This window comes from Varroa jacobsoni, unplaced genomic scaffold (assembly GCF_002532875.2).
Source record: "Varroa jacobsoni isolate VJ856 unplaced genomic scaffold, vjacob_1.0 scaffold_1344, whole genome shotgun sequence".
NCBI lineage: Eukaryota > Metazoa > Arthropoda > Arachnida > Mesostigmata > Varroidae > Varroa > Varroa jacobsoni.
Genome location: NW_019214246.1, coordinates 52,483 through 71,706, shown reverse-complemented (window position 1 = coordinate 71,706; position 19,224 = coordinate 52,483). Strand labels below are relative to the sequence as shown.

Below are 19,224 nucleotides of genomic sequence, written 5' to 3'. Positions count from 1 at the left end.
ATTTCCCGCGCGCTCAGCGCCTCTTCCTTCTCTCCGATCAGCCTAGTAAAAGTTGCTACGCGCCAAAAGGCTTCCCAGCGGAGCGGCTTCGTAATTATTACTTGTAAACCAACATTCATCTCTTCTTGCTCGTGGGCTTTGAGACTTGAGTGAGGGGGGTGCCTCTGTGGGCTGTGAGCAGGATCATTCGATCAGCAACAACGGCGGATAGACAGAGCAGTTAATCAACCAGCAGCAGTTGGTCGGGTAGGAAAAATTCTGATGAAAGCAGAACCCTCTGTATGTGGATGACCCTGTGCTGCTGCTATCCAACGAGCGGACCGCGGAATTTTCTCCGAGACTGGAGCAGCGCGTACATTTTGGTGCTACTAGAACAAATTATCATCGTGTGGTTAATACTAGGTGCTCTATTTTGGTGCTGAGTGTGTGCACGGAGTTTACATGCAAACGTCATGTGTTCAAGCTAGGGGAAAAACGTAGGTAGGCAAAGCCAAATGCGATGAACGTCAACTCGGATTTATTTTGCGGATCTCGTCAACTGTATGTTGGAGAAGTGGAAAAACGTTTAACAAAGCTTTACCTTCACTGAGTTTGAATTTTCAACAGTATTTTGTTCCTAACTCTCGGACGTGTTTACTAGGATTGGGGCACCTACAATTATGATTTTTCTTATTATTTCGATTTGTCGGTCCCTTACATGTACTTTTCCCTTGTAATGTTAGAACTGTTAGAACACTGAAGCGCTTGTTTTCTTTTAAAATTTTCCTCTCTCTCTCTCGCATCGTATATCCTTATTATCAATTATGTCACTCATTTGAATTATATTGAAAATAATTATTCATTTTTGTTCGGTAATTATAATATATCGATTATGCCTTGCTTACAAACGTGTTCGGTTACGTGCTGTGGCGAGTTTCGAGTACATGCATTCTTACGGAGAAATGCGCGTATGTGACGAACTGCGACGTCGCTGGAGCGGAGTCATCAAGGATTTGTAAAATTTAACTGACAATGGACGATGCCCTTTGTGGTAACAGTTGTTGCACTTTACTCTTTTCTCGTGACGAATAGTGACGTCATAGTCACGTATAGTACTGGTATAAGTAATCCAGGCACAACAGCCGGCGTCGTTTTCGAAACGTACAGCCAAATCCATAGCTTAGTGCATGTACATTTGTCAAATTTAAAGCATTAATTGGCTTGACGGGTTTATATGTTGGAGACATCTATATTTGATTACAATGCACTGAGGTCTTGGAAACTCCAAGTGACCCTAGTATCCGAAATACATGCACTAGTCCCAAAAAATGCACAATTAGAGCTTTCGGAAGATGATCTCTTTTTAAATACACTAAAGCACCGCCGCGTTTCAACGTAATCGAGAGTCGTAGTTGTGTACTTCCTATAATTTTTTATGACATTCGTACGTGAAAATGTTTGTTGGTGCAAATGAAACTGAACTTTATCTAGACCTCCGTAGCCATCATTATTAAATATAGGAGCCACGTATTATATTACGCCTAACTTTTGGGCGTTAAGACGAGTGATATGCATATAATCGATGACTGTTTTAGAAAAACTGTATTGATGACTCTTCTCTAGATTGGAATTTCTTTGTGTTCGTGTGGGTTTACCCTTATACGCTTCAATTTCGGTGGGGACAAATAGCAACTGAACGCGACCAGTCTTTGAACTCTGAGTAGTTCAATACTTCCGATTGGAAAAGTTCGGTGTGACCTTATTAGATTTCATACCTCTACTAGTAATAACGGCGTTAAAGAGATCTGTGCCATAGGCATTCTTAATTACAGCCCACCATCTTCATACTGGAAAAGGATAGATGTATGAAGGCTTGACGCTAATCAAGATTACCATTATTATTGCTATTACCGCCATTCTCTTCGTGAAATTGAAATCGCATCGATGTCTTATAGGTGGCCAACTGGCCGGGAAGCCCTCGCGGGGGCAACCCTTTCGAGCGTCAGTAAGAGCAGTCACAATGGAATCAACGGACTGGCTCGTCGAGCTGTGTCGCGATGTCCAGCTGGAGCAGTTTGCCTCGCGCATCCGGGAAGAGCTTCAGATCACAAGGATTCAGCACTTTGACTATGTTACGGCGGAAGATCTTGAGAAAATCAGCATTGCACGACCGGCTGCAAAGAGACTTCTCGATGCCGTTAAGAAATGCAAGGGCGGCTGGAGAAAGAACATATTTACCAAGATTCGTCCGGAGAAAAGTGCAGAAAGGACGGGAAAAAGCGGCAAGAGCAGTCCGGTCAACACAGCCGTGAGTTTTATCATTCATTTTACATTGTATATTGTAGAATATTTTTATATGACAGTGATGCTCAACTACTTAAATGTGTAGGTTTAATTCATTGAATATGTTTTCGACTGTTCTGAAATTGTGCACGAAAATGGATGATCGTATATATGCTTTTATGTCGACTTATGTTGACTAAGACCTATTTTTCTTGTTGATTTTTGATACTAGAAAAATTGTAACTATTTCTAAAGCAACTTTAAAAGCACATAATAAATCTTTTCTAAAATAGCTAACATTGTTATAGTAAACTTTTGCACGTCAAATCAGATCGATGAAGAAAAATTGCGGAGCCAACAATGATTGATAGATACAACAACAAATTCAATTTCAAAGCTCCATTATCAACAAACGCTTAATTGGTTTACCGCACTTATACTTGATGACTAAAATAAATAGATTTTATAAACGCAACACGGAACTCATTGTTATATATATGAGTGGTATTTTTGGTAACTTAAATTTTATCTGTTTGCCTTTAAACTATGCATAATGATTTCCATCCTGATATAATAAAACAGCCAAACGATTTTGGAGACTTGTGATCATTGATTAAAATCGTACATATCTTATATTGCGCATAAAAATGATCATTCTGTCTTCGCGTTCAGAGCAAAGCGGAAACACAGCTCAGAACGAATATTTGCGTTTATCAATTCCGTGAATCGGGCTGTAGCTATAGCTCGTAGATCTCTGCTGATAGCAAGGTATTCGCATTTGGATACACATTAAAATGCCCACCGAAAGTTGTGCCGGTAAACATTAAAGACGATTTCTTATTAGATTGTATTCTTTCCCTGCTAGAGCTCGTATGGAAATGGCATGATTTTTTGTGGTCACCAGTTTTCTTTCCATAGCCACCATCATGCTTGTGTCAGTTCAAAACCGCGGTCTTCATCGAGGTTTTGCTTAATCTCCCATGGTTGCGCCGGTAGAGCATACGAATGAACATGTACCGAACGGTTTTAGAGCTTTAATTAGACAGTTTTCGAGTGATTACACATCAACTGCGTTATCATATTAATTCGATCATTCGCCGTCATGCTTAAGTTGGACGCATCGTTATTCTAAAAGTATCTAGAAAATGCTTTAGCGTTCGTTCATAGAGCACCTACTTTTGAGAATTATCAGAGGCTTAGGGTGATAATACAGATTATCAGCTTGGATATTGGGTTTTATAAGCTCCGCCCGAAATCGTGTACTTATGCTTTTAGAGTGCCATTGCGGAAACTTTTTTATGAGCCTCAATCGCATAAAATATTGGACAGTGCTGTTCAAATAATATTGGTGAACTTCAAATAACATAATTTATTATTCGAGATCTCAGAATATTTTAACTTTTCACTACTCATTCCAGTGATATACAGAAGTTTTCCTTTACAGAGGCCGATTGTATTTATTTACGGGCTGTAACGATAAAAACTGGTAAGGCCTACTGCAAAATATTTTAACAACTGAGATTTGACACAAAGAGAGAAACTTTCTTTGGGACATCCATATAGTGTCTTGCCCTATCACGCGGATATGAAGTTGTAGCTTAAAGGTGTACTAAAAGCGCCTCCTCGTACCTGATCGTGTGCTGTTCGAGTCTGAATGAAATGTTTACCCTATCTTTTTTAATTTGCCGATGTATTCCGATCAAATAGAAATTTGCTTAACTCATTCGAGCCCGAAGCTGAGAATATAATATCTCTCTCTTTCAGAGTGTTCATATAATACATTTATCGATTTGTGAATAGTTGCATTCACTTGGATCAATCGGTAAATAACTTATCTTCAAATGACAGTGAATGTTGGTCTGACAGGAAAAATCAGTCGGGTTCTTCTGTCAGCCCTCATCTCTCGTGTTTTTATATATATATATATATATATATATTATAAATTTAGCCATAAATAGCAATATTCCGCGTGCAACGTTGTTATAACGTACAGATGGTACAAAATTGATATTCGGTTATGTGATTCTATGTAAAATACTATGAGTGAGCAAATTTGCTGTCCGTTTATAGCTATGAAATTCAATGTAAGAACAGTAGAAACAGTAGAACTAGCATAGGGCACTAATATGATAATGATTAGAGTAGAGCGTTCCACAAAGCGAACCTTTGCCTTTTTTAGAAGCTAAGTCTGCGGATTAACATGAAGTATGCAATGAAGTGTTCAACAAACTTAAATTAACCTTTACATTAACATTATCGAAAACCACACAAAAACTGACTTGACATCTTAGGGTTAGTTTTTCTAATAATGATGTTCTGCTGCTCTTTGCCAGATATGTAACGTAAACGTAAACAGTTATAACAGAACAGTGCTCATGAGTTGCGCGAAGCTCCTTTCCTTATAGCGACTGCTGTAACGGATTATGTAATTTTATTAATAGATGTATTATTTTGCAGCTAGAAATATGTCCGTAATAATATTAAGTCGTTCTGTTCTACTTCATCGACTGATCGTTTCTTGTAGCTGGTCTTGTTAAATAAAAATAATGGGGTATTAGGTAATAATAAAACTACTACTGATGTCCGAAGTATTGTGGGGTCCGCCGAGTTGTACTTGCTGGTCTATATCGGTGCGATACTTTTGGTTGCAATTTTACTACGAACGTCAGTTGTCAGTGTCGGATGAACGAGAAAACGAGGGTAGTTTATTAGCTAGCTAATATGCGGTTAGGTGACTAAATGAACCATCTTTCAATCGGTATCAGTGTAGTATTTTTACGGTGCTACTACGGTGTCCCTTCACTGGTAGCTGTGGTGATGCTGCTGCTGCTGCTGCTACTACCGTCGCCGCTGTACTGAGATTTCCGAGTTATTGTTGATACAACATAGCGCCACCATAGCCGCCACAGCAAGTTTCGACTGCTGAAGTTGGCAATGGTCAGCCATTTGTAACATTTGCGGGCGTAGACAAAGGATAGACGGAGGGCTTCATTGTGCTAATTTGACAACAGTGTTGATGATCGCCAGAGGGTTAAGGGTCAAATAGTGTCTGCATAGGGTGTGGGCCAGTTAAATTCCCCATTGCACAAACGTAGAACAGCTTTTTTCTCTACTAAAGATTTAGTGTACATGATACGGGACCTTTAAAGCTTCATAAGATGGCTGTGTTAGGGTGTCGAGTAATAGGAACTGGTTTGGCTCCTTTTATATACCTGATCAACGTGTTTATCATGGATTGCAAATGATCTACCACTACGAAATCACGTTTGCTAAACCTTGTCCTTATTGTCATTTCTTTTAGCCGTTATTGGTTTATCTGCTGATCGTAGATAACTTAAAAGCAACCCAACAAGAACGAATGACAAAGACTTTAAATGAATGGCTAACTATCGCAAATCTGTTATTCGTGTTGTATAAGCTGTTGTGACTTGGTCTTGTTATTACTGTGGTTCTTAGTTAAGACTGAGCACAACATTTGTAACTTATGACATGTGTAACAGATGCGCTTTACTATCACCTATACTTGCTGCTGCTGTCAGTGCTTTTTTTTTTACTATTTACTTAAGTTAGTAAATGGTACATCTTTGTTGCTACGTGAACGTCGACTGTAGCCACTAGTATAGTTTTAGCAAAAAATTATGACGACTTTTACATTATCTGAACCAATCACATTTATATTCATCAGAAAAGGAAGTAGTAGATAAACGGAAGTAGCATCAAACGGAACATACTGATTAATGCACTTTTGTACTAATAGACGTAAATACGTTCCTATAGGTTTCTATAGACGTGCGAAAATAGTCGTCTCAATATATAAAAGTACGTACCGCCAGCACAGATTTCATCATTATTATATTTAGTTCCGCAGTGGAAATTTACTAAGTAGAGTTACTTGTAGAGGAAAGATACCACCTAAGGTAATAGATCATATTGAAGTAGGGAACTAAAAGTGATTCTGTACTGCTTATCTAAGCAATGACTGAGAATTATCATACGACAGTGATCTGATTCCACCAGAGGTAGCTCTTAGTCAGTCAATGAGAAGTATTAGAAGAACATGCCGTCAACCATGATTTTAAAATAAAAGTTAATCTGCAACTATAGTTCTCTTGTATTTACGTAGCTTGTTATGTACAAGCACATAAGCACGCCGTACTTATAATCGTATTTTTTAGGGAATCTGTTCCTGCAAATGTTTCTCGCTAATACTAAGATACGTGCCATTATAAAAAAGAAACAAAAGAATATATATGCTCAAAATCAACGCGCATTTGACGATATGTATGTAACAGATGCAGATTCCTGCTTAGCAAAAACTGCTGTTTAAGTAAATGTCGCAACAGTATCGAATATAATGCGCGTAGCTCATGAAGATCATCAAACGAGGGATGAAATCATTTCAACACATCTCCATTGAGCCCATCATAAAACTGACTACTGGCAAATAGTTTTGGTGCGTGGAACCGGCTCGGTGCACCGTTTACATTTCATTCATCAATGCTTAACATGCTGACGCTAACCCTTCGCAGAGTTGTTTTGCGGGCGGCATGTAATTTCTGGTGCGCTACTTATATGTTTACCGGCATGCATGCGACAGCTCGTTTATGTAGGACTAGAGCGACAGGTACTGGCACTAATAGGACGAAACGATTCACCTATTAGAATTGTAAGCGGGGTGCTTTAGTAGAAACTGAACAATGACAGACGTAGCTACCTTTACGCGAATAGTTGACAGATCTTCTGGGTAACGACAGTTGCTGCTTATGGTGTCATTGACTGTTACCATGAATGAGCCGTATTCGTCTGTATACTTTTATTACTATGACATTTCGTACTATTCATGTTATACCTGAGCAGAAAAGCGTTTTCGTGTATGCATGAATCTGTTAATTTAAGTAGACACACAAAAAGAATAGATAATAGCACAGCATGACACAATACTTACCTTCTGTAGATGCCGTGGTGCTGACGGGGTCAACGACAACTTCCTGCTACGGAGTGATTCCATCAATCGTAAAGCTCTGCACTGTTTATAATGACTAAATAATTTCGTATATCAATGGCAGCTTGACTTTCTGTCCGCATATCAATAATATAGTGACAAGTTCAGCATATGAAACGAATTCACGTGCGCGTAAAGACTAGTTCTTTTTGTAAACGAAGGTGATAAACAAACTACAAAATATTCGTCATAAAAAAGGATATACATGTATACAATAATCGGATTGTTAGCAGGGTAGGGCTGTGATTGATTCGTGTAATGTGTAGTGGGTTAACACCCAAAGGCTGATGAAATGTCATCAAATTGTAGAGGATAGTGAAAAGAAGAAGATAAACGACGCACAAATGCATGCTTATCACCATAATAGACGATGTTCATACGAATACTGCTGCAGATAGAGTTATTTTCCGCTCAGAGTGACTTTAACTTATGTATATATACATACTACAAAGCTAAATCACCACGCTTTATTTTGGTGGCAACAGTGGGATGACTCGCAATATGGGAGAAAGGGTTGCTCGAATGGTTGGCTGATTAAAACTCGCGTCAGTAATACTGAACAAGGAGGTCTGAGCGATGGGCTAACGAGTACTACCGACTCGCGAAGGTATGGAAATATCCACCGGGCCGAGTTGTGAAACGGGCGCGTATACATTTATGAAATGCAGCCCAAGCTTTCAGGATCTGTGCAGAGAAGAGATGGGAAAGCTTTAAGGTGAAGCAGTAAATTCTTCTGATGCTGCAGGGAGGCTGGCTAGAGGTTCAGTGAGTTCGTGAATGCAAAGGGGTCCCTGCCGAACTGGGTATGAAGTTTAAGTTAGAGTTTTCTTCGGTCGCATTCGAAGAACGACGAGATTAGCATTTTTTCGCTAAGTTACACATCGCGACGAGAATGACTTTCTATACTGCGTTAATTCGTGTGATTTGGGACGATATACCGGAGAAGTTCAGTATTCGCTGATAGAAGTGGCTTCAACGAATTGCGCTAGCTCCGCGTTAGGTGAGCATCACTCGTCCTTACGATGGGAGTGTGCCTCGGATTACTGGCCAGCGCACCAGCGCGATCACACTGAACATGACACAACGATACTGTACTAAAAGTTAACGGCTTTTTGTTCAGACAAGACATGAGTATTTCGTACCTATCAGGCAAAATTGATCGTCGAACTGATGGTAGAGTATTTTCCTAACAGAGAAATTTGCATTTTTGCGATATATGTTAGGCTGCGGGGCAAGGCCGCGGATGTACGGTCTGGTCTACTCCACTGACAACACATTTGTGAATCCTAAAACACTGAACATGGATCGTATGAGGTAGAAGGCGCAGCCTTACTCGCGATAAGCACTACTGCGATAAATGGATGTACGTCAGGACGACGGGAAACTTCGATGTGTGGACCTGTTGCTATAGGCTCGCGTAAAACGTCCTTGACCGTGCCTAAAGCTGGAAACTGTATAACCCATTAGATGATTTTGCCAACAATGCAATCCTATCTAACACGCCCATGAGAACATCATAAGGTCTGAGCAGTACAGCGTGGCGCTGGGCCCAACGCAAAAGACAGTCGGCCGCGGGATAAGGACATGCCATTAAATGAGCACTGCCGAGTTGTGATAGATCAATTATTATGGTTTGAATATATGAATAAAAACATGCCTGCCTCTAGCTATGCAACACTGGATGTAATTTTTTTGTATACACCTTGTTGCGAACGCATAACGAGTCGACTATTAAGCGCTCGTTTCTTCCAGCCAAACTTTCATAGACGTAAGACTTCTTTTTAGTTTTTTCGTCGTATGCGGTAGACAGGCAGTTTTGGAATCGAAACCTTTGGATTAAGGGCGAGCCACTTGTTTTTCACAGCGTCTATTGTTGGCTTTCGAAGAAGCGAAGGTGAGTTAGCACTGGCTAACCAACTTGCTTCTATAACAAATAGTGTAACCGCTATTGAATTCTAGTCTGCTATCGTTGCTTGCATTATTTGACAAAGGATATCAATTCGGCTCGTCGTGTGCGCATAATGTTACATCACTACAAGGGAATAATAATTTTGAGCAGAAGAGAGACAGAGAAAGAGAGAAACGCCACAAAAAGAGAAGATAACAGGGTGATTGTTTAATTCAGTTTCGTTCATAGCGAGCTTCTCGTTCGTAAACAGTAAATGGATTGGGCTATCGGTTCTCTTTTGGGCATACTTGATGGGGTCGTTCATAATCGAGGAAGGGAAAAGAAGGGGTAGTGCTAGTTGTAGTTGTTTACAGCATCGTTCATTATATGGAAAGCAAATTTCGTAGTAGTATTAGTTGCATGGTTTCGGCAGTTACTGCTGGCATAAAACGTTGTTGCTTCGTTGTCATTTGTTAACACTGACGCGTCGTGGCGCGGCGTCTAAGGACAAATCGAATACAGAACCATCTATACCGACAATACGCAAACGAGTGCACGATGGCGATAACGTTTAATTGAAAACGCCACGAAAATTCTACGATCAATCAAATCAAATTCTATATATTAATGCCAGTGGCACGCTCGCATTACGGTTTGCCTTCGCCCGCCCCATTTACGCGTGCGCACAACAACACCGAACGTCCAACCCACACCACAACAGCTATCACAAGCAAAACGATTTCAGCTGTGCAGTATTCTATACACGTACATATAGAAGGCCTCCGTTTTTCGAACTGACGACGTTCCTAACTGTTCATATTCGGAATTCTACGATGTTAGACTAAATATTGTTGTGCTAGCCTTTACTGTACGTGTAGTATACGTAAACAATGCGTTTTTATATCACGACGACCAGTAAAAGTGGGTTCTAAGATTGAATGCTGGTCATGTCAGTTAAGGGGTATGCCCATATAGTGTCACTGATCGATTATATATTTCTGATTTACTGTTGTTTGATAACGTGTCATAACAAAGTAGTTGGGCTTTCGATTTTCTACACCCTCAACAATTCGGCGTGCGTCTTGCGAGTCATTTCGAAAATGTTACGTTCGCATAAAGCATACGTTTATCCTACTAGACCCTGCATGATTGTATATTTCAGCCAATAATCAATTTTATTAATTCTAAATTGGATTGCCAATATATAGAGCCCGATAAAAGCGTAAAAGTTATGAAGTCGTTTGCTGCACGTATGCCTGTTATGTTGTAAAGCCTTGTAAGGCTGAATAAATAATATATTTATACGTGCACAAATTTGGAGTTTAGCCATTCAAGTGCGGTGTATTTTGCCAACAGCTATTTATTATAACATCTGTACGGTGAGCCCCGGCTTGAATATGCTCATAAAGCAGGCGCAAGTTCTCTCAGGATTAGCATGATTAGAATTGTCCTGTAGGAATATTAAGTTGGCTATGTTCGCCTGGAACAGCACAATGCAGAGTTGTCGCTAAACAAATCTCCGTTTATAATGGGAGCGGATAGGTGTCTTTTAGTCTAGTAACATCTCAATTACCAATGCGGTTAGACTATTGCCTTATGCTAAACTGGCTTGTAAGAATAAACGAGAAAATAGTGCGACAGGACTGTTTTAGGATGAGTGCTAAATAACCTTCTTTCCATAGAACTGTTCAAATCCCAAAGGCAACTAATGTGGGCAAGTATACTTTACGTGACTGTTATCGATCACCCTTGACCTTCGATCTGCTTTCGTAATATAAAAGCACTATATATAGGAGCAGGTCTTTGGTGCCACGTGCTGCAACAATGTCGGATCGGTCGATACGTTTATATGGAAAAAATAACTTTAGGCTTATCAAATTATTGCATAAAAGTACTCCAGGAGCAGATGATATGCTTCAACATATACGCAGTCCGCTTTTACTGTCATCATCAAGGGTATTGTGTTGTATTCGGAAGTGTAAAAAATATTCGAGTGATCCAATATGCAACGTTGACTGCGAATTCAACATCCGTTGAAATTCCGCGCTTAGGAAATTTCAGGCGAACCACAGAAAAGTATCCTATTTACAGAACTGGATATTAAAATCGGATTGTGTTTTGTGATAGGACATAGATCAATAGAACGGGTTTCGTTGATAAACAATGTTTATGTCGGTAAACGATGTTGGACTCACAATCTTTAGTTTCAAAACTCGAGCGCTACTAAAAAATATCGTCATTCTTTCAATGTGTGTCGTTTTTTGTTTACTTTCTACGCGGTTTGTGTTAATAAAGGAAAAAAACACTTCATTTTCATATGTACGTTTTAGGCTGGAGCAAATCAGCCAAGTCCTGTTAGCAGCGTGCTGGGCTCGTCGCCATCAGAACAACATTCTGGCTTAACGTGTTTAATATCTGAAAAAGAGATTTCTCTCAAGACGAAGCTGGGAGATGGCTCGTTTGGAGTGGTCATGCGTGGAGAATGGACAACATGCACAGGAAGAGTTGTCGACGTCGCCTGCAAAATACTCAAAGAAGACCCCAAACAAACCGGAACATTCGATGACTTTATTAAAGAGGTATGGTAGCTTGGTGCGGTTATATTTAAGGTAAGGAAAGAAAAGCTAATAACCGTAAGACTTGACGCGTATCCTTTCTTTTTAGGTCGGCTCAATGCACACTTTGAATCATCCTCACCTCATCAAACTGTTTGGGGTGGTGCTCGCATCTCCGCTTATGATGATCACAGAACTGGCTGCATTCGGTTCACTTCGAGATCATCTAAAAAAAAACCGGATCACGGTTCAATCGCAAAACTCTATTAACGGTTCAGCGGTAGGCAACGGTGTTGGTGACTCCGCATTTCCAGCAGCGCTAAGTAAGGTAGCGGTGACTCGACTGTTTGAGTACGCAGTTCAGATTGCCGATGGGATGGCTTACCTTGAGCAGAACCGATTTGTCCACCGAGATCTTGCCTGTAGGTATGTATAACGATAAATATGATCTTTAGCTATTCAAGAAAATCTTTACATGAGGCTGCATTTTTTAAATAGTTTAACTTGTGGGAAGTTTTACTTTGATTTACTAACACCCCTGAATGGGTATAGACAATAATACCTTGCACTTTTGTAGAAATATTCTACTCCCTTCGATTGATAAGATAAAGATTGGAGACTTCGGATTAATGCGAAACCTTAAAAGTGACCAGGATTGCTATGTGATGACGGAGCATCAGAAAGTCCCTATGCCGTGGTGCGCGCCTGAGAGCCTTACGTCTCGAGTGAGTAACTGAAACGTACATGCTTTGCATAGAACTACTAGAGCATTTTTTGCACATGACACTCTTTGTGAAATTATGTAATTTTGAAGCCGAGTGCGCGTACCTCACAACTTCCGGAGCAACACCCAAAAAGACTCGAGAGTCGGAAATTGTGAGATACTTTAGGCGCCCGACGGCCGGCCATCGAAAAGATTTGTACGAATTGTATCTTTTTTTTCGATATGGTAACTGAGAACCTTGTCTATTGTAGATTTTCTCCCATGCCTCGGACACGTGGATGTATGGAGTTACTCTTTGGGAGATGTTCTCTTTTGGACAGGAACCATGGAGTGGCCTTAGTGGAGCAGAAATTCTGAAAAAAATCGACAGTGAAGGTTTACTCTACTTAGAGAATAGAGGATATATCTGGAACCGATTACTATAAGTTATAACTCGTCAGTTAAGTGCATTTAGTTATCACTGAAATAAAAAAAAAACTACTAAGTGTAGGCCGCCTGGATTGAATGCACAGAATTGTATTTAACAGTCCTATGTCTAGTACACTATATAACATAAAAACTGTATCCGTCCTTAAGCACACACGTTTTTATTACTCGCCACCCCGTACTTGATAAAGCTTACAAAGTATAATATGACTTTTGCACTGTAAATCGAGCAGGTGAACGGCTTGAACATCCCAGTGGTTGTTCGAACGATTTATATCAGTTAATGCTCCAGTGCTGGCATGAGACGCCTGAACTGCGGCCGACCTTTGTCGCACTCAAGGATTTTATATTGACTAACACGCCACAAGTGCTTAGGCTAGTCAAACTTCCTCAACCTCCGGGGGCGTCTACAGCTTTGCAAGACAACGAATTGCGCATGAAAAATGTCCAAGAGGGGGATTTAATCGCCGTCATCGAGGGAAGAAACGACTACTACTGGTGGAAGGGTAAAAATTATTTACGACAGGAATCTATGTTAAATATACAGTTTCGTATAAAACCGAGTTTAAAGGAAAACGTATTTCTCTATTTTATTGAACAAAAGAGCTGCTCTTTACATGTTAATATGTACTTTATTCGTTTATATTTTACCCATAATGTCATCCTATCTGCGGATATTCCACAGGTCAGAACCTTCGAACCTTTGAAGTGGGTCTCTTCCCTCGTATTCACTGTGAGCATACCGCCAACGTGGGCTACGGTAGTGGGAAAACCCTTCCTAAGGACATTTCAGCGCCGTTACGTCACTCTTTCATTCATACGGGTCACTGTGATGCGTCCGGGCAACAGTGGGGTAGTCCAGGCCATATCGACCCCATGTATCTGGCAAATCCTGCTCAGCCCGAAGACGTGCTTGGCTTACCCCCATTGCCAAAGGAGCCTGCCTCATGGTAGATAATTTTATATGTTTAGTGTTGGAAGTAATAAAAATGAAAAACTATTTCGTTGTCGTCACATAGGTAAACAATCTTTAAAACGGAACGCGAATGGTCTGAGTGAAAGTCTAATTTTCTTGGCTTCCATTTTTGTTAGGTTGAAGGATCTACCGAATAGATCAAAGACCGTAAGACAAGCCAAACAGTACAGCTATAAGCATTTAAAAAATGATCCATCGTCTCCTGGAGAGATTGAGTGTGCGTCAGAAAGCACTTTCCGAAATCCGAATCAAGAATTGAACTCATCGTCACGGAATCTTGAAAACCGCACCTCTGCAGACGTCAGTAGTACTATTTCTACCGAAAACTCCTTTGTACCGGGTTCTACAAATGAGAATTTTAATGCGCCAATAGCCGATCTCATAGACTGTGACAGCGAGAGTTATTATGGATGTGATTCAAGCTTCGATAGTACTACTTACGAACCTCCGTCACAAGAACGACAAAGTCAACGGCTTGATAAGCATAACGAAGATACTAAAATTCAACAGCAGTCGTATCAGAACATTCCTGGATCGGAGAGGCAGGATAGCTATGATGCTGAAAATAGGTTAGTGCATCGTAGTCATGACATTTTCCTTATGTCTCGTACTTTAGTTAAATATAAAATAAAAAACTCCTTGACTATTACTATTAGTAGTAGGTTTGTTCGAGGTCCCACAGTGACTCCGTCAATTTTTGTCTCTTCATTGACTACTTTGTTTTTATACGCCACGTTTCAGGTACTATAGTGAAGTAACCGAGGACGCATCACGGAAACAACCCAAATCTACCGTGGCGGCCGAAGTCGGTAAGCAGGATCACGACGATAACAACGACAACGATCACACATACATGAATGTGTGCGCTGTGCCTCTTCCAGGCTTGAAAAAAAACATACACGAACCCTCAAAAGTTCATAAAGCGCCTGCACCGCCAGCTATTAAGCCATCCATTCATAATCTACCAAATGGCCCGGGGTCCAGTGCTCAGCCTAGTTCACTGGCTGAATTCGTTCAGAGGCAGAATGAATGTTTCGAGCAGTGTAAATCACCCACTGAGACATCAGTTTACACGGCCTACAGTGTGGGCACCAACTACTGGGGAACAGAGTATGATCCTCCGCTCACGGACGACGAAGGATATCGAAATATTGAATCGGCTCTAGGAGATGATCCCGCTGTCTACCTAAATACACAGGAGATATTAGAGGAAAAAAGAGACACAGTACGAAGAGAATTTCCTCCAGATGTCGACCTATCGCAGGTCTCTGAAGAGGCACCACCCATAGTAGTCAGAGCTAAGCCAGAAATTTTTCCACTTCAAAATTCTAGTTCAGGGTCTGCGGCAATAGACTCTGTTCCTCAACAAAAGGCTCCTGCTTCACTTTTTAATCTTCCGTATCTCAAACCTAGCCAAATAGTGCCAAAAAGCACAGGCATTGACAAAATGATCACACCTATTCCTGCCGTCTTGCCCAAACCACCGCAAAATGTACAGAAGGTATTGTCCCCTTCATTAGTGCAGGGTACTGCCAAACCTATTGGTGATGTTAAACCACAGGGCAGAGCGCGACCGAGTGAATCTGAATGGAGAGCATTCGATGAGAGTCCTGAATCGCCGGAAAAAGAAAAGAAACTCAACTTCAATATAAAGGATTCTTCCGCTAATAACGTAGATCCATTTAAGACAAGTGTTAATTCGGCTGTTATCCCCAAATTGCCACCACCAGAAAAAAAGAAAGAGATACCTCGTAGTAATTGCACAACATTTTCAACCTCTTCAGTATCAAGCCTGCCAGGAGTAGATTTTTCAGCCCCCCTGGTTCCTATTCCAGTGGTTACTTCCACTTCTCCGATACCTACTAGTGGTTCTACATCCTCGAGCACAACGGGTCTGGCGCCGCCAATATCAACTAACGCTCCCACTGGGACACTTTTTTCTCCTCAGTTTAATTATTCTTCTACACCTCTCTCACTTTCTGGGCCCGTATCATGCTTTGCTGCATTCACGAACATATGTCTGGCTCCTTCGAGCAAACCGTTAATACCTGCCCCGGATACGCCAGATGAAGAATCGCAAGATATTGAGAGTAGGTTAGAAAATTACTTGGCCACAAAACAGGCACAACAAAGGGCAAAAATGATTGCCGATAAGATGAAACGAGAGCAGGATACAGCGGAGGCCTTTAAAGCCACCGCCGTCAAAGAGTGCAAAGCAGCGCTTGCCCTGGTCCCGGCTCAAGAGCAAAAAAAAACCATAAAAGCCTTTGAGGCAGAAAAACCAGCAGCTCAAATAGCGCAAGGTGCGGAAATCCAACGGATGGTTGAAAAAGCAACCGAAGTACAACGAGTTGTCGAAGCTGTAAAGACACAGCAGGCGGTGCACCGAGGCGGCGGGACGTTGACGACGAGTGGTTTTGAAGACTCATTCAATTCGTTAGCAATTTCCCCAACAAGTTCATCTATTCGAAATACTGGAGAAACTCATTCTCTAGACGCAGCCTCTCGGATGCGAGCTCTCGCTACGGAACTTAATTTATCAGTAAAGGCACAGCCGATAGTTTTACAGCATTCTACCTCTGCCGTGACGTCCACAATCCAAGCGGTCACCAATCAACAGCAAAGTAATAAGGATTGCCAATCCACTACCCAAAACGTTCCCTCAACCGTGTACGCAACAGATGGAAGAAGTCAGATTAAATCTATTTCTTCACTAGAATGTCAAACTCTGCAAGGTACCGTTATCCCAACCCGTCCCCCAATAATGTCTACAGTACCCCTTGTCCCTACCCCGGTAACAACTGCTGCTACGGTTAGGGCTTCACCTCAGTTAAAGCCATCGTCAACCCTCCTATTAACAACACCAGCTTCTCCTGCTAATGCTAAAGTTACACCAACGACTTTACCGCAACAAGCTTCACAGTCATTCTCAGGGAGTCTAAGCAACCTACTGGGTTCATCAAGGCCAGCTCTAACGCTGGAAGATTTGGCGAAAGGATCAAAACCTTTGTCGGCTCAACACAACTCTGCTCTCAGTTTTGGCAATAACTTGAGTCGATCTCAAGAGACACTCAACAAAACCATGCCTCAACAAACTGCGTTTGTGTTACCTCTGAAATCAGCCAGTGGAAGTTGCCAAGCAAAATTTCCGTCCAATGGACCAGCCCCAGGCACCGAACAGAACGTTAACATATCCTCGTCTTTAGGGACGATTCTAGGAGCACCACCATATGTGGCGCAACAACCCTTAATGCCTTTACAGGCTACTCTTCTCGCAGCTTCCTCACTACAATCGATCCAATCTCGAAATACTAATCGCGGGTTCAATGAGATGAGCATTGCTACATTAGGTCCCTCCCACGGCCACGCGGGCGGTATTGGAGCTATAGGCAGCAGTAGCGTCATGGGTACAGTTGGATTGGGCAACCCCATGGCAGAGGTGAAGCCATTCATGGTTCGGCCTCCTCCGCCGCCTCCTCGACAGCCGGAACTAGAAAATTTGAAGGTGACAACTTCGCCGACCCGACAACCAAGTAACACTGAGGTTCTTGCCATGCAGGCGCTTCTTCCTGGTTCAACAAGAGAGGAGTGTTTGGCCGCAATACTGGCTAATCCTGGAAATATCGAGGGCGCATTGCGACAAGTTAAACTTGACCATCTGGTCAGGTTAGGTATTGCATCACGCCCTGCTTGCGAGGCGGCTTTACGGACGCACCAGTGGAACGTCGATCAAGCTGCGTCCTCTTTGCTCGACTCTCGATAAGATAAAAATTTCAAACATAAGCATATGAAGTTGTACTTCAGCACATGAACTCGCAATTTTCTGTGAAACCTGAGTTTAAATTCTCGGAACATCTCCACATCAACTAAGCGACCAGAGAAAATAAATACTAAAAGTTGCACTATAACCTTTTGATTTAATACGTAGCCCAGATCTCAATCAGGGAAAACAGGTTGGGGTTAGCGACCGTTGTCCCGTATGCGTGAAATGTATATACATATATAGACATATATATGCTCCAGTCGATATGTAATATTCTTTGTGTCTTGCTAAAACGTCTAATATTTATTTCAGTTTATGAAATGTAAACAATGTCATTATCTTAAACTGGAAGTAATTCAGGGACGATCTGCGCTTCCGTTTCAGCCGTTAGTTCTTATTGATTTCTGTTTTTTCGACCTAGTTCTTGCATTTCTGATGCTACAATGCATATGAAAGTGTGGTATATTATACGTAATACACGCTGTGCGTAAATAATAACCCAGAATTTGTAAAGATATTACTGACACGCAAAAAAAACAGGTACTCTGTGGGTAAGCATGAGAGATTATATTTATCGTTTGTTAAGAGGGTTATAACCTGGCTGTATGTTTGCGGACAGTGAAGATGTGCATAATCAACTTATTTTTATTAACTTGATATCAATGGGTGAACATAACACGAGTGTGTCTTGTATCTTGCCAATATCACGAGCCTGATTTCCACTGCACAACTTTATCATTTCCTATTTCGATATTATACCGCGTACACATTCACGTGACAAGCAATGACCTACTTGAAAGCTTTTAAGAAGCATAGTCAATTAAGTAAAAATCTCTAATGGAATATAATTTGTATTATTAAGTTTGCCTTTTAATTAACTAAGAAATAAAATTTTAGGTTGCGGTTTCTATGGGAAAATAGAAGGAAGGAAAGCGTAGATTTATGTGTGAACTTATAGGTATAGAGATTCTAAAAATCTCAACTTCATTTTAATAAGTTTCTTAAATGTTCTTGAAAATAATCTTAGGTATCTCTAAAGGTTTGTCATATTGCAAATTTTACTGTAACTAGTTCTATATAGATGTAAGCAAGGTAGTCATGTGTGTCAGCAACATGTTTCACATATGCTTTATGAAATTCACATGGTCATCGGGAACAGTCAAATAGTGTACTGAAATCAGCTTCCCTGCACGTGTTCTTGCGTACATAAAATCTTAAAGAGTCATGCAAGAAAGGACGCAATACTGTCTGACGAGAATATTATTATATCATTATTTTTCTTACTATTAGTTTTCGGCAACAGTGGTGACGAAAATGAAATGTTTAGGCGAGGTTACAACCTGAATAAAAATGTAGATGTGATACAAACTTAAAAAAAAACAGATAGTTAAACTATTCAATAAAAGTTATTTCCCATGGATCCGCCCGGCGTCTTCATTTATTAACTGTGTAATGCTACTATTTCAATAGTTATTAACGTAACAAATAATTGGCTTGAGCTCGATTTGAGTTGCACATTGCGTTTACCGAGTGAAAAACAGAATGCCGCCGTTTTTTTTTTTAACCAGAAATACGCATTTATGGTATATCAAAGATAGCTTTTTGTAACGTGTTTATATGTGCTTCAT

General features: G+C 40.8%; 1 protein-coding gene across 1 annotated transcript; it reads left to right on the top strand.

Moving 5' to 3' along the window:
• The first annotated feature begins 122 nt into the window (after positions 1-122).
• Positions 123-19,016, top strand: Ack (activated Cdc42 kinase). The gene is made up of 9 exons (XM_022848312.2): positions 123-2,287; positions 11,483-11,731; positions 11,817-12,133; positions 12,285-12,432; positions 12,683-12,806; positions 13,091-13,363; positions 13,543-13,807; positions 13,950-14,402; positions 14,575-19,016. Exons 1-9 carry the CDS (start codon positions 1,841-1,843, stop codon positions 17,594-17,596), a joined length of 5,298 nt encoding a protein of 1,765 aa, XP_022704047.1. The 5' UTR covers positions 123-1,840; the 3' UTR covers positions 17,597-19,016.
• Positions 19,017-19,224: the final 208 nt, after the last annotated feature.

Excerpts from the sequence above, each read along its gene's own strand:
- Ack (XM_022848312.2), top strand. The coding sequence starts at position 1,841 with ATGTATGAAGGCTTGACGCTAATCAAGATTACCATTATTATTGCTATT. Across the intron at positions 13,364-13,542 it reads CGACTACTACTGGTGGAAGG|GTCAGAACCTTCGAACCTTT; the intron begins GTAAAAATTATT and ends GATATTCCACAG. Across the intron at positions 13,808-13,949 it reads CCAAAGGAGCCTGCCTCATG|GTTGAAGGATCTACCGAATA; the intron begins GTAGATAATTTT and ends CATTTTTGTTAG.